The 15634-nt window shown below is 43.8% G+C and overlaps 2 protein-coding genes and 1 long non-coding RNA gene across 3 annotated transcripts; 1 reads left to right on the forward strand and 2 right to left on the reverse strand.

The window, feature by feature from the left end:
- Positions 1 to 94: 94 nt before the first annotated feature.
- Positions 95 to 7446, reverse strand: mcm2 (minichromosome maintenance complex component 2). The gene is made up of 19 exons (XM_020108152.2): positions 7316 to 7446; positions 6302 to 6504; positions 6043 to 6215; positions 5530 to 5796; positions 5340 to 5437; positions 4927 to 5048; positions 4558 to 4765; positions 4314 to 4448; positions 4028 to 4219; positions 3811 to 3904; positions 3624 to 3702; positions 3057 to 3228; positions 2838 to 2964; positions 2152 to 2264; positions 1903 to 2067; positions 1721 to 1795; positions 1435 to 1617; positions 1155 to 1310; positions 95 to 1037 (listed from the first exon to the last, which is right to left on the reverse strand). The coding sequence occupies exons 1-19, from the start codon at positions 7319 to 7321 to the stop codon at positions 927 to 929; spliced, it is 2679 nt and encodes an 892-aa protein (XP_019963711.2). The 5' UTR covers positions 7322 to 7446; the 3' UTR covers positions 95 to 926.
- Positions 7447 to 8173: 727 nt separating this feature from the next.
- pigu (phosphatidylinositol glycan anchor biosynthesis, class U) lies at positions 8174 to 15097 on the reverse strand. The gene is made up of 12 exons (XM_069531719.1): positions 14935 to 15097; positions 13496 to 13560; positions 13101 to 13160; positions 12715 to 12777; positions 12446 to 12555; positions 12227 to 12327; positions 11852 to 11949; positions 11603 to 11757; positions 10897 to 11040; positions 10669 to 10793; positions 10364 to 10506; positions 8174 to 10011 (listed from the first exon to the last, which is right to left on the reverse strand). The coding sequence occupies exons 1-12, from the start codon at positions 15062 to 15064 to the stop codon at positions 9898 to 9900; spliced, it is 1308 nt and encodes a 435-aa protein (XP_069387820.1). The 5' UTR covers positions 15065 to 15097; the 3' UTR covers positions 8174 to 9897.
- On the forward strand, positions 14536 to 15201 carry LOC138411427 (uncharacterized). The gene is made up of 2 exons (XR_011244071.1): positions 14536 to 14653; positions 14802 to 15201. It is a non-coding gene; the product is annotated as an uncharacterized lncRNA (long non-coding RNA).
- The last annotated feature ends 433 nt before the right edge of the window (positions 15202 to 15634 follow it).

Raw genomic sequence — 15634 nt, forward strand, 5'->3', positions numbered from 1 at the left:
ACTTTTGGGTGTGATGCTGAAAAGAAGATATGTATTTATATATTGTGTAAAAATAAAAGATCAAACTCCCAGAGGAGGAACGAGAGCAACAGAGAGAAGTTAAACAAATCATTTAATATCAAAACACAGACCGACAATCCAACTTCAAGAGAATTTCAACAGTAGAAACATTAAACACGGGTTCATTTTAACATCTAACTTCTTTGTTTTTTTTATAATCCCACATGTTCAAATCTTCAGGTCAAACTTCCACCAAAATGAGAAGAAAAGTCTAATAAACATTCTCCATCTCGACACCAGCGACCAACGTGAGACGATAAATCTTGTTTCTACGACAACAGGAACAAAAACATGTACATTTATTTACACTCGGCCTCTCGTGAGGACAGATAGAGACAGAAAACAGAGGGAGGATCAGCTGATGGTTTCTGAAACATTCAAATCTCATATTTTATTCTGTATTTTTGCAGTTAACTCTCTTTACGCTGCCTCTGATCTCAGATCCACTTTAAGTTGTGATGCAGCGTTAACATCAGGTAAAATCCTGAACTGATCATTTGAGCTCCCAGTTATTACCAACACTTTAAATAAGCTGCTGGAAATCTTGCATCATCATCATCATCTGTGAAGAATCAGCTGCATCATCTTCATCGCTTCTTTCAGCAGGTTTAATCGTCTGTTCTCCGCTCTGAGCTGCGATCGGCTGAAAACTGCCTCACACACGTCCTCCCAGGTCCTTTTCTCTCTTCAGACATTTTCAACCAGTTTAGAGCCCAAAGGAAAAAAAACATCTCATGACTCCGACATGATGAAAACCACAAGCACTGTTTTCTACAACGATGCCCAGAAATCGAGTTCATGAAACGCTGTTAGGGAGGAAGAGGAGGAGTACGAGGAGGAGGAGGAAGAGGAGGACAGGGAGACTCTTAAAACTGCTGCAGGATCAGTTTCTTTTTGCCGTCGTGGCTGAACTTGTTAGAGCGGAAATGGTCGCTGTCGTAGAACGCAGACAGGTTGTGGATGTTGATCTGTCTCGCCTGCAGGAGGAAGAGGAGAGAGGAAGAAGAGGAGGACAAAAAGAGACGATTAGAACTTGTAATCATTTCTTAGTGTGAGCAGTAAAGAGTAAAGTATCTACAGATATTGATATTTACCTTATCCTGCAGCTCTTTCTCTGGGATCTCGATGGTGTCGTTCTGGACGCCGTAGCGGTTGCGTTGGTAGGAGACCTGCTCGGCCACCAGCTGCTTGAGGATGAAGAGCAGCAGCTCGTTGTTGTCTCTGCGGAAGGAGAGGTAACGAGCAAACGTCTGCAAGGAAACGGAGACGACGCAGGAATTAACGACCATTAGAGACAAACTGAGACTCCTGATATTTCACACCTGGTTGTTCAGAGACACCGATTCATCTGTGACAGTGAAACAAATCACAAACCTTCCTCATGCTCCTCATGACGCTGAACTTCTGCGTGTCGATGAAGCTCTCCAGCATCACCCTGATCGCCATGTTGACGTCGTCCTCCAGCACGTAGTCCCTCAGGTGAATCTTGGCGTGGGCCTCGGCCATTCGGATCATGGACTCGATGTGACGGACGGTGATGGGGATGCTGCCTGTGGCCTGTTTTAGTGAAACATCAATGTCACGTTACTGATTCTCAAAGGAGCAACGAACAATCACCAGCACAGAAAAATATATATAAATCTATAAACTGTTCACTCACCATCGACTCTTTGCGGAGGTCGCTGTAGATACGAGCCACTTTGTCCTGATCCATCTGGTTCAGTTTGGGATGAATCTGCAGATTCAAGTTTACACATTTTCAATTTCCACGTCGAACTGGTTAAAGACCGGCAGACGTGTGTTTGATGAACATGGACGGGTGGAGGGTTAGCGTGTTCGTACCCGCTCTTTGGCGTAGATGATGTACTTCCTCAGCAGCTCCTGGGGAATCGGCGGCACGTCGGACGAGTTGGGCAGAACCACCTCCTCTAAGGCCACACCCCCTTCCTTGTGGCTGGGGTGATGTTTGATGTGGGAGCCGACCACGAAGCGAGCCAGCATCTCGTCCTGTCACGAGCCAAACGAGAGAGCCGTTTTAAACCATCTCAATCTGGACAGAATCTTTAGAGAGAATAGAAAGTAGGTGTGTACCTGCACGGGGTCGATGGTGTCTCGGACGACACACAACACGTCGAAACGCGACACGATCGGCTCCGTCAGGTCCACGTTGTCAGCGAAGGTCAGGGAGGGGTCGTACCTTCCGCCTGCAGGAAACACATCAGCTGTTAGTCAAGACAACGAAACAACAGAGAGGGACGACTAAACTAAAAAATAAAGTTATCATCAAATCCTCCAGTTATCTTCCAGACTAATGTCTCGGATGACAAACGCTTTTCACTCAGAAACGAGAAGAGGTCGAATCACACGTCTTTTTTTTTTTTTTGAAGTGGTTTGAAATTTGATTGTCCGATTGTCCTCATTGTGTCTGAAGCACTTCATGTCCTCGGCCTCAGATCACATCTCTGAGCGACTCTCGTCTTCATTAACCCACGGTCGTCTGGCGTCCTCGAGCTGGAACCTCGCGGTTCTAACAAAACACTGACGGCTGAAGGTTGCAGGTTTTATTTCTGTCTGGGTTTCAGAGTTATGGACGAACCTGACGGAGAATCTGAGACTTTAAAACGCTTCAGGAAACATGTTTATCTTAAGTTTCCTGAAGCAAAAAGATTATTTTATTCAATTTAAACAGCCTCATACAAACAACAACCTCAGCTTCAAGGTGAACTACTGATGTGAACGATGCTAACTTTGTTATTCTCAGACTCTGAGTTACGTACCGATCGGGTTGGAGGCGGCGATGACGGTGCACCTGGCCTGCAGGGAGGTGACGATGCCGGCTTTAGAGATGGAGATGCTCTGCTGCTCCATGGCCTCGTGGATGCTCGTCCGGTCTGCGTCGTTCATCTGAAGCGCAGAGACACATCTGGTTTCACTTGTGTCTCAGTAAAGGGTGAATTTAGTTTTATCAAGTTCCCGCCTGGTCACGTGCAGCTCACCTTATCGAACTCGTCAATCAGACAGACGCCCCGGTCGGCCAGCACCAGCGCTCCGGCCTCCAGCGTCCACTCGCGGCTCACCGGGTGTCTCTGGACGTAGGCGGTCAAACCGACGGCAGACGCTCCCTGACCCGTGGTGAAGACGGCACGACTCGACACCTTCTCCACGTATCTGCAGAGGAAAACGCGCCAGGATTCAGTTTCTAACATCATTCGACATCAACTTCAATACAACTGTTCAACTGTTAATGACAAATAAAATCTCATGATAAAAATATATAATCACAGCATTTATTTTTTTATTTCATCCGTTTTTGATTTGTTATTTTACTCTTTAGCTTTAACGTCTGCTAGTTATTAGTTTTTATTAGTCGTTATTGTTGTTTTCAAGAATTTAAAGAACACATACGGTCAGTGACCAGTTTATTAGGTACACCAACTATATTAAACCAACTAAATTAACTGTCATGTACAAACTGTACACTGCATCGTAATCCAACTTATTACATTCAATGTTTACTTCAGCCGTACTTGTACACACACACACACACACTGTAATATACGTACTTGAGGAACTGGGACTTGGCTGTTCCTGGGTCTCCACACAGAAGAACATTGATGTCTCCACGCACCTTGTGTTTACCACCTGGGGAAAAAAAGAGCGTTCAGTGTCAGCGACGCTTCGCACTCACTGATGAATAAAATCATCATCAGTACAGACCTGATGTCTCTCCCGCTCATTTTGTGTGTTTACCTGGATTTTTGGGCTCTCCTCCGAACAGCGCCAGAGCCAGAGCTCTCTTGATGTCCTCGTGACCGTAGATGGACGGAGCCATGCTGGCAAAGATCTGCAACAGAAAACGAGTCAGAGATCACGTGTGCAGCAGCGTCCGTTACACTGGTGACCGATTGTGGTGCTATTGTGTCACCAGCGTCTCAATTAATCTCCCATTTTGAGTTCAACTCCTCACCCTCTCTCCGATGCACTCGTCCTTGGACAGCGTCACGATGGCCTTGATGTCTTCGTCCGTCAGCTCGGCCACAGCGACCCCATCGTCCCGGCAGGTGATGTGGTTGGCCAGGATGACAGTGGCGAACACCGGGAAGCCGTTCGCCATGTTCAGGGAACCATCGTAGTTGTTGTGGTAGATTCCCGTCAGCTCCTGAGAGACAGGGGAATAAAAGATCTTCGAGTTTAGTTTTTATTTTCCACTGTAAAATCTAAAAGTTGTTTTTCGAGGTTTCAAACAGACTCACAATCTCATCTCCGGGTTTGCAGCTGTCGACAAGGTCGGCCAGCAGAATGGCGTCTTTGGAGCGAGGGAGGCGCCCGGCGGCCACTTTACCGGGACTCTCCTGGATGGTGATTCTCTGGTAGTTCTGGTAAACTGTCTGCAGGAGGGAGACGACGGGTGAATTCACAGAGACAAAGCAACAACCTCATTGGCAGATACACGACAGAGGGAATGACATCACGCCACATGTAAAGGTTCGTGCTCACCTCCTCCATGTTGATCTCGAAGGGCCCCTGGGACTGACACTCGGGACAGGAGCCCGGCTTCACCTCCTGGTTCTGGGACTGGAAGAAGGGCCCCAGCACGAAGTTACACTTGTTACAGTTGTACTTGACCATGCCGAGCTGAGGGAGGACGCCGGTGCAGCTGCTCACCACACCGCTGGTTCGGATCAGCTGGTTCAGGTGCAGCTGCCTGGAGGAGGAGGAGGAGGAGATGATGAAGATGATGAAGCAGTTGAATCTGATGCTGCTGAAATTTGATTAATTTCCTTTTTCCTTCATTATTTACAATAACTGACCATAAATGTATTAAAGACTTTGATTAGTTTGAAGAGTAAAAGAGTCAAACTTTACCTGAGTGAGCGGATCTCCTCGACCAGCGGCAGGTTGCAGATGCGGACGTGGATCTCGTGGGCGATGCGGTCGTATTTCGGGTACATGGCCAGCACCACTTCTTTAGCTGCTTCATCAAAAACCTGACGGAACGACAGGAGACACGATCAGGTTTTCATACATGCTAACATTGACGTGAGGAACAACAGACGATTTAATAGTTGGAAGGTTTGAAGTTTAAAAGTTTAAAACGATCTCCATCCACACGAGCGTTTTAGCTCCGCAGCAGTAATCATCCAGTTCTCAAACCAGGAAGCTGGAATCCAACTTCAATGACTTGTAGCCAGGTTTTAAAACCGGTCTCATCTTCACTGCTGCAATGATTCATACAAAGAACATTCAAGTTCATCAAGAGAAAAAAAAACTCAACTCACCTTCAACATCTCAGTCGGAGCTTCTGGTAGAAAATAGGCCAACACGTGTTCTCTGGCAGCGAGATCTTCATAGTTCACCACCAGACTCTCCTTGTTCTCTGAAATAACAGAATAAGGTTCGTTCATTTAAAAATCAACATGTTTGTGTCCGATCGTTGAAAAAAAAAACAACAAAAAAACCCTCAGCTACCTTTGCACATGTCGCTGATCTTCTCCTTGAAGACGTTGTGGCCGTTCTCGTCCACGTGGGTTCGCAGGAAGTTCTTGAAACGGTTGTAGATTTCCAGTCTGGGAGCCGCCATGGAGACCCACTCCCTCACCGTGTGGCCCTTCATGTCCTCCAGGTTCTCGATGCTCTCGATCATCTCCTCGTCCTCTCCGTCGACGCCCTCTGCTGCGCGCTCGGCCAATCGCCTTCGCCGAGCCGCCGGGCGCTCGTCGTCTTCATCTTCGCTGTCTGGATAACGGAAGAATGAATAAGTGACTTTGCCTCGTTCACTTCGACACAAACACAACATCAGTCTGCTGTGTCGTTACATCTCGACGGTTTTAAGCCTACGTTCGTTAATCGCTCCAGAAATCTTGATCTGTATGGTGAACACATATCTGGAGCACGTCCGCAGTGTGAAAACTTCTGCCCTATATCACCTTTATAACACAAACAGTCAGCGCCTCCCTCCACAAACATCTGTTTGCTCCTCACCGTAGAGCAGTCCTCTCCTCAGACGCCCGCTGATGCCCTGCTCCCTGTCCCTCCTGCTCATCGCCTCTTCTGCGGCGGCCCGGGCTCCAGGCGACAGCTCCGACAGATCCTCATCGTCCAGGTCCAAACCCTCTGCCTCGTACTGATCCAGCGCCGGGATGGCACGGTAATCCCTGACCGGAGCGAAGGGGTTGGTGTTTAACAGAACAAACAGTTCATCTGATGTTGAAATTCTGAACTAATCCATCGCGGTCCTCACCTCTCCATCCCGTCCCCGATCAGCTCCTCCCCATCTCCGTCTTCCTCTTCCACCTCTTCCTCTCCGGGCAGGGGTCCCTCTCCCAGCAGCCCCTCCGACTCATCCTCAAAGGGAGGCAGGTCTCGTCCCGGGCTGGACGTCAGGTCTCCTCTCCTGGAGGCTCGGCTGGGGCTGGTGGCCATGTGGAACGACTCGGAGGAATCCTGAAAAAACAAACACACACACAACTCGTTTTTTAATTTTCATCCCAGAACATGATGTTGTCTACTTGACCTGTGGAGCTGAGTCAGCACATCATCATTCCACTGGGCACTTTTAATGTCTTTCTAAATTATGGCTCTAGGTTTTTCTCAGATTTTGATATAATTCACAGATTCTTTCATATTGTAAATGATTGGATTTGTCCCTCGTCTCATTTGTTACAGACAGTTTCTCGTTGTGTTGCAGATTTTACTCTGAAAACAAAAGTTCAGTTTATAAAATACAATTGATCCGAACACAGCAGTAAACAAAAGCTCTGGAAAAACTTCAGAATTACACTCAGGACCTTCTGCATTGTGAAAATTATCTCTGACAGTTTCATTTAAATTAAAGTTAATCTTTAAATGAGTTTTCACTTGATCTTATTTCACAGGATGTGTAAGAGTTGTATTGTTTGATATCTCGTTATTTCTCTTATTTAATGAGATTCTTTCTTTTAAACCACATGGCAGCTCTGCTCCTTTCAAACATCGAACCCAAACAAACACGTGTGAACAGACGAGTGATTCTAAAGTTCCGATCAAAGTTTTAATCATCGTGACAATCTGATGCTTCAAACATTAAAATCCACATTTCTGACAGAATCTTCGACTCGGACGTTGTTTTCTATGGTTCAGTCGCAGAACTAAGGAACAAATATTAAAACTTTCATCTGACTCGTCAGTCACAGAATAACTCGACTCGTCTTCTGTCTCCTGCATCGAACACAATAAGAATCTTGGTAATAATCTGTGTTTAAAGGTTTTAACTCACCGCCATGTTTCGCTGCTGATGCGTCTGTTTCTGTCTGTTCTGCACAAACGTCTGCTTCCGGCCGGGACTCGCTTTTCGCGCGAAAATAGCACGTGACGCTCAAAGCCCGCGAAAAGTGATGAATATTTACGTAGGGAGTGTGACGTCTCGTGTCCTGATTCGTCGACGCGTTTCACGGGGGCGGGGTCTCGAAGGAGGGTGCGCTGGGTTTCTTCACGCCCTCGGTCCGGCTCGTGCGGGCGGTGTCGTGGTGACGTGTGTGAGTGACAGCCGCGCGAGACGTGAAGAGAAAACAAGCGCACCTTTTCCGGGCGTGACGGGAGGGGGCGGGGACTGTGACGTAGTCTATGTTTTCCCGGGAATATTTGGAATCACTTTATTTAAAGGAAACGTCCCAAAAAGTTTAATCGATCACATTTTCTTAATTTTTTAAAAATAAATTAAATCATAAAACATCGTGAAAAAGAATTTCATCTTTACTAAATCTGATTCTGAAGAACGATATTCGTCAATTCATGTGCAGGACATTTGGTAGAAATAATAATAATAATAATGGGTTCAAATGTTTTCCAATGAGACGTCATATACAAAATAATTGAATTTGAGCAAAACCTGAACTTTACTCTTAGTTGTGATTTCTGTGTTGTAGGACAAACTGTGAAGTTTGTTGTGATCTGATAGTTAAGGTTGTTTAGCTGGAATCAAACATTCAACAAATCTAAATCAGTTTTGTCCTATTTTTCTAAAATATCTATTGAATATTCAATTTAAATGTTTAATCAGTATTACTTCAACCTGACAACAAATATTTATTCACCTCAACTTATGAGTGGTGTTTGAAAAAACAGACAACAGGACTAAACCAACACCTCAAGTTTAATAATCATCCTTTGTGACATCATGTTCATTCATTCATCAGATTTGCCATAACCCCTTTCACACCTGCACTTAAATATCTGTAACAAAACAAATCACATTAGTATTTACAGTATCAAAAACTGAAGAGCTCCCGTTTCTTTATCAGATAATAAAAACAAACAAAAGGATAAAATAAAATCTCATTGCAAAGTTTTCAGTGCAGGAAATAAATAAATATCACAACTTATTTTCACTCATTGGTATCAAAACGCCACGAAGACCTTCAGCTGAAACAGACGAGCAGTTGAGAAGACATGGGTCACATAAAAAGTCCTGTACGTCATGACAGGGAATATTTTTTAATCTTGTGCTCGCAGGATAAATAACTTGTTTGCACACAATATTTAATTTGTGGGAACAAGTTAATCCCGTGTCTGTAGAAGAGCAGCAAGGATTTCATAATGTGACACTAAAAGTTGAAAATAAACCTTGAATGAGTTTTTATCAAATTATCTTGACGCACAAGTTCATGTCTTCAGTGCACGAGATAAAAAATCTCACCTGTCGGGACTTTAGCGGCTCAGAAGAGTTGAGCGCCTGATGTGACTCTTATGTTCATGAAGGAGTTAGTGTTGTGGAAATGGAAATGATGCTGTTTAAACAGACAACAAAAACATAAGGAGTTTTTAAGGTTGTGTCGACTGAGGGAGAAAACATTTCTGTCCCAATTACAAATAAAACCAAATAAATGATTAATTACATTTGCTACGATTCATTTTGACGAGTAAACAAGGCAGCTGCAGAACAAGTTTCTTCAACTTGGTCTAGAAAACAAAAATCTGTTTCTTCCCTCTACAGATTCTGAAGCACTTTATTTATATAAGACACATTCACTGTCGTCTTTGTCCGACGCGCTCTGGATTAAGTAGAAAGAGAAAAATCTGGGTTTTAGCGTTAAATCACTGTGTCTCAGCAGCTGATTACTGCCCCTGGTAGCTATTCAGTTTATGTACCACAATGAGGTAAGTTCTTCTTTGACTGCTTGAGATGAAACACTTTCAATCTAGAGTTTGTTAATTAAAGAGGAAATTGTGAGAGAGAAAAACAGGCGAAAGACAAACAACGTGAGAAACATGAAAAGAGATGAAAGAGGCTTCCTGACAACACCCTTAAAAATAAAAGATTCCTTCATCCTTTTGGCGTATGAGTTCGAGTGTGAACATAAAAAGAAAAGTGTGTGTGTGTGGGAGAGCTGTAAATTATCAGGAAAGATCATGTCAGCCTTCAAAATAAAAGCCTTGCAGAGGGAGAGTGCATGGGAGTTGGTGCTTCAAAATAAAAGCTGTCCAGGGCTGAGCTGCAGGATAAACACGACGTCAAAATAAAACTCTTCTGGAGTGGCTGCAACTAAAGAGGAGACTTCAAAACAAAAGCATTTTGGGATCCAGGTGGAGTGAAGCTTTCACGCAAGTGAAAGAGTAAAGAGGATGGAGATGTCTCACCACATCCAACATCTGCATGAGTCCCTTGTTTTGTATGATGTAGTTCTGTTGTTTGCATATGAAGTCGTACCAGACACACGTTGTACATGGGTGTCAATGTTCTGTCTTGGATCCAGTTTGGCTTTAGAACTATTTTCTCCTCCTCGGTTTGTGTTCGTTCGCTTCGAGGAAAATTGAGACGTTTCTTCCTCGCCTGGTCGAGGCTGTGAGTGAGCGTGTGTTTTATTTAAGCACCAGCGTCGCCTCAGAGCCATCCTTCCTCTTCAGGTACAGTCCGTAGGTGAGGTGGTGCTCTCTCCTCAGGAAGGCATAGAAATAATCAGACACCAGAAGAATCTGAGGGGAAATAAATAAAGGAGACAGATGGAGTCATTCAATCACAGGAGTGATTAAATTCATGGTATTAGCAAATCATAAAGATTAAACAACACTAGGTAACTTTTACTGATCATCGGCGCCTTCTGCAGCCACACGCAGTGATTAATTCTGTTCGGCTCCATGTATGAGCGAATCATTTGACTATCGATCATTCAAATCTTATTCGATTAAAAATATGGGAGACCACAGATATTGGAAACTTCCCAAGTTGCTGAACCATCAAACTCACTTCAATCAAGCTGCGGGTTCAAGGTTAAAACGTTTCATATTGTTGCTTGGGTTAAAGACGACATCAGACAGGAGGTCGTACCTGTGCCACATTGAACAGAAGTGTTATGGCATAGTAGAAGTTGGAGTTGGCGCTGCCGGCGTAGATCCAGAGGTGCCAGAGAACCGGGAACAGAGCCGAACAGGCCAACAGGACGCAGGACACCAGGAAGATGTTCCTCAAGACTGAACAAGAGGGAAAACAACATTTAGATCAATTTAAGTGTTAACGGCCTCAATTAGGACCAAAGAAATTCACTGTGACACTTTTAGTTACTGTACATTTCAACATGTTAACCTTCACACAACTTCTCCTGAATATTCTACATCTGCATTTAATAAACTCACATCTGTGCAGGTGACTCCAGACAGGAAGGAAGGCCATGTAGAGAGCGATGTCTCCCACTGTGGGGTAAGACTTGAAGATGGAGATCACAGCCAACTGCATGAATATCAGAAACACTGGATGCTCCCTGCAAATCACACACATACATTAGAGTGTATTCAATGCAGAAACAGCAGCTCTGTATTAACTCTGAAGGACAGACAATGTTAAGGATAAGACAGAGGACATACTTCAGTTTGATGGACAGCGGGATGGTGTAGAAGAAAACGTTGATCTGAAAGACGCAGAGGAAGAAGAGGCGGAAGTGTTCAAACATCTCGGCGAAGAAATACCAGAAGAGGCCGATGTTGGGGGTCAGGTCTGGAACTGAGAGACTGGAGAGAGACGGAAAACACACACGGTGACACGAGGACAACAAAGAGACAACAACAGGAGACGTTTACTCTGATGTATGGAGAAGTAAACAGGTCAATGAGGTTTATATTTACAGAACCTTTATTTATCTCGAACAGGAGTTTGTCATTCACTATAATTTATTTCGTTACTGTTGTTTTCATCCTATGGAGCATTATGGAATTATTGCTGGTGTGAGAATTTTCCAGAGTTTTAAAATTGTGCCGCACATGAGTATCATTTGTTTCTTTTGGGGGGTGGCTTGGTTTGATGTGGGCCCCAAAGGTTCATTAAAGGGCTCCTGAGGGCCTGAGCGCTCTCTGAGAATCTCTCCCGTTTTCTCTGGTTGTGGCAGGAATCACATCTCAGAGGCAGCAAGTGGGAGTGTTTATCTCAGTATTTGTGAGGCCACTCTTTTCACAGTATATCTGCATTTTAAACCTCATGCACAAGACCTCTCCTTAAAAAACAGCTGCAATAACTGCACCTTCAGAGGTCGAAAACTACCACAGGGAACCTTCATACTTTTTGTTTAACACTCACATGAAGCCGTAGACGGAGGGCACGTAATCCCAGGAGCCGAGCAGGAAGAAGGAGAGACCGATGATGACGAACAGGCTGCCCAGGTACATGAAGCCATACTGTGCGATAAACCACCAGAAGCTGGCCCATCGAAAGTTCACAGGGATGTACTGTTGCTGGAGACAAACAGATGTGGGAATGTAAATTTTAAATTTTAGCACAAATCTAGGAAACTACAATCAGATTCAGTTCCATTAATACACAACATACCTGCATCAAATACAGCAGAGCTGGAGCGCACAGAGTCAGAGGATAGATGGACTGATACGTAGCCAGGGACAGAAATATGGCACTGAGCAAAACATTTCCTGCAACACAAAATTACAAAAAAATCAATGACATAAAATAATCCATTTAGTTTTTTCTGTTTTCTGGTATTTTAAACGTTGCTCTAGAGGAGAAATCTGCAAGATCCCAGAGGACAAAATACATATTTTGACACTAAAAGCAGATCAAAGAGCCATTTTTAATACTCATGCTCAGATAAATACTACAGTGAAATCACTCCAGTGAGTATTAAAAAATGAGGGTTACATTCAGACGGAGAATAATCATGTCCTTATTGTCGTTTAAATCCAACTGTACCTTTTATCGTAGAGAGGATGAAGAGGGCGATGACGGCATTGTTCAGGGCACAGGTTGACATGGCGACGCAGGAGAGGATGGTGAATGGGTTCAACAGATAACTGTGACAAAGAAGAGAAGAAAAGAACGTACCACTTATTTTTTTAGTCTCATACTTACACATCATAACTATAAATGTACGAGGGTTACTGAAAACTAAACTTGGAACGTGGCACTTACAACATGGCTACTTTCAGGGGGATGTAGTACATTTCTTTGGGGCTTCTGATGAGCTCCAGACAGTCGAGGGGGTAGCGGTCGGCCTCCAAAGCATATTTCTGTTTTCTGAACTGAAACAGCATCAACAACACATCAAATATCTCAGGACATTTATTTACTGAATCGACATTTAAGAGGAAATACAGAATAAAGCAAAATATAATGACTCTATTAAATATTATATTTGTAACATTACATTATTTACTTTGCACATTTTTCAATTATCTTACCACTTGTTTGTTGTAGTCCTTCACTGCCATGTAAAGAGCCACAGCAGTGATCACATCTGCTAACTGCAGAGACACAACGACACAGAGTCAGCAACAGTCTCAGAAACATACCAACAATATAAAAAATACAGAATACTCTTCTAAATACTCACTGGAATAATAAAACTGCTATCAAGGAAAGCTGTGTTACACAGACGCTCATATTTATCAGAGAAAATATGAAGGATTTGCATCTCATTCCAAAATCTCCTTTATATTCCAGGCAAACAACGAAATGTTTACTTGTATTCACACTGGATCACGTGGAAAGTATCCACACGACAATGTGACTCCTATTCTGGCTCATAAAAACACGAAACTGAAGATTTTTTTGTCGTCCCACTCACCATAAATGTTATCTCAGCATAGTCCACCAGAAAGTGAAAGAGGTAAATGATGAGAGGAGTCTGAAGGTAAGAGAAAATGATATTTGGAATCAGAGCAGCTCTGATAATAAAACATGTTAGTGTGTAAACATGAAAATGAATGCAGGCTCAGGTTAAATTATGATTTTTAGACACTACGAATAAAATAATTTAGTTTTGTCAATTCCTCGACATTTGAAGTTTCAGTTTCATTTCCTTGTTAGATTTGATAAATGATGTTGTATTTGAATCTGCTGATTTATTTACTTTTGAATTATTTATTAATGAAAAACAAAGAGGAATACTAGTCACAGTGGAAACCCCCCCCCCCCCCCCACTGCGGTCATACATGTCGTGTACGTGTGTGAACCTCTCACCTCATGGAAAACATCTCCAGAGTACGGTGAGACGCCCAAATCGAGCAGAGCCAAACCTTCTACCACTGCAGACAAACAGACAAACAAACAAAATGTCAGACAAAGACGGTTCAATATTTCAGCTCTGGTCATCACATCACATCCTGTCTCTTTATACAAGCAGCTACAGCCTCCGTTTTAACGATGCAACTTCCTGCTGCAGCTGCCCAATCAACAATTCATGAGGGGTTGTGGTGTTTTACTGCAGCTGACAAGCACTACAGTAGCCTGTGTGTGTGTGTGTGTGTGTGTGTGTGTGTGTGTGTGTGTGTAGGACAGTCTCACAAAAACATCAATGTTCCACCACAGCTTGGTTTTAAAATGAGGCCCCACAGCTGCGGCTGATTTCATCTCAGTATTTACGCTCATGATAACGACACAATGTTCAGTGTTAATCTTTATGATTCTGGCTTATGGTAGAATGTTCAGATCCAAAGAGGGACGACATGATGGCTCCAGAAAGTGAAGCCAAATCATCTTTACCGCCACCTGGTGGCTGGCTGCAGTACTGGTCATACGTCCCACCTCCTCCATGTTAATGGATGGGAGATGGAACAAATAAACAAAAACAAATCAAAGTAGACGTTAAGTAAATGTATTTTTTCAAAGATGGTTTCTGTCATTCTAGAAAGTTCTTATCACACTGATGTTTGTTCAAGTGTTGATGTTCCTGAGAAGTTGGTTTAAATGAGTTAGAGGAGATGGAATCCTCGTGATCGACAGCTGAGACCGGCTCTTGATTGGTCGAGCCCATGCATCGATGGGACCTTGCTACTGCAGATCTGCAGTAAAACCCAGGCTGGATTATTTGTGTTGCATGTAATAAACCCCAGATATTTCTCCTCGCTCTTTCTTACATAGAACTACAACAGTACCACTACAACCCCCTCAAAAAACCGCGGTATGAACCGAACCGTGGACTCGGTGTATCGTCACAACCCTAATTGTACAGAATTGTGGATGTAGCCATTTTTTTACAGGTGTTGTTGTTTTAACCCATCAAGGGGCCCCAGTGAGACGGACCAGGACCCAGACCTTGTGACCCAATTAACGTGGACTCCTCCCGGGAAGGAAACTGGCTCGTGTCGGCTCCGGCTGATAAAAACGAGGGGACCGAGAGTGAGCAGCCGACATGTTTATCATCTCACCCCGGAGAAGACTCTGGTGTCACCGCTTACTGCACCGACATCTTCACACCACACGTTAGAAAGAACTAATAAAAGAGCTCATTGAAATCCTCTCTGATAAACACTCTTCATCTTTCCAGCAGCGGGTTCAGCTCTTTGCAGACGAACCGGTTTATGACTTCACTGTCACCGGGGTGAGGAGGAAGGAAGCATCCGCCGCGGGGGAATCAGCGGCTCCACCGGGGCCCGAGAAGCGGCCGGAGCCCAGCTTACCTCTCTTCCAGGCGGTCAGCGGCGACACCACCTCCACCCTCTCCGAGATGAGCTCCGTCAGCCCGGACCTGAAGAGGGCAGCGCGGACAGTAACAGCCACGAGCAGGAGCAGAGTGAGAGGAGCCGCCATCTTGACAGGGAAGCGCTCTCCGCCCCGCGAGAGGGACGACGGGAAATGTAGTCTGTTAGTGCACCAGAGAAACAGCCCCCGAAGAAGAGTCATTCATTTAAAATAAACAAATGAATAAATACAATTACAATCAGTAATTAGAGTCATGTCATGATTTGATTATCATTATTATTATTATTATTCATGTGATTATTAGTCCTTGTTTATGTAAGATTTATCAGTATTTAACAAACATAGAATGGTGTTTAATGGAAATACAAATATTAACTCAGCTCTTTATGCTTTTCTATGTTTTAATACGTGTATTTAAATGATATCTGATCACATTTTATTTGGTTATGAATCAACCTTTATCTCTACTTTTCTATATTTGGAAGGCGGAACGATGAAACCTCAGCATGTTGTCCCGTCCGGACTTTTTATGTGTCGGATCAAAACACCACGGACAAAAGGCTGTGAAGTTAGATTTATCAAACACGGACATTTTCCTTTTATTCAAACAAAATCCATTTAAATACAAATTATTTTGCTGTTCTCAGAAAAGTTTTTGATGGGATCCAACTTTATTGT

The sequence above is a fragment of the Paralichthys olivaceus genome, chromosome 2, assembly GCF_024713975.1.
Source record: "Paralichthys olivaceus isolate ysfri-2021 chromosome 2, ASM2471397v2, whole genome shotgun sequence".
Lineage (NCBI taxonomy): Eukaryota > Metazoa > Chordata > Actinopteri > Pleuronectiformes > Paralichthyidae > Paralichthys > Paralichthys olivaceus.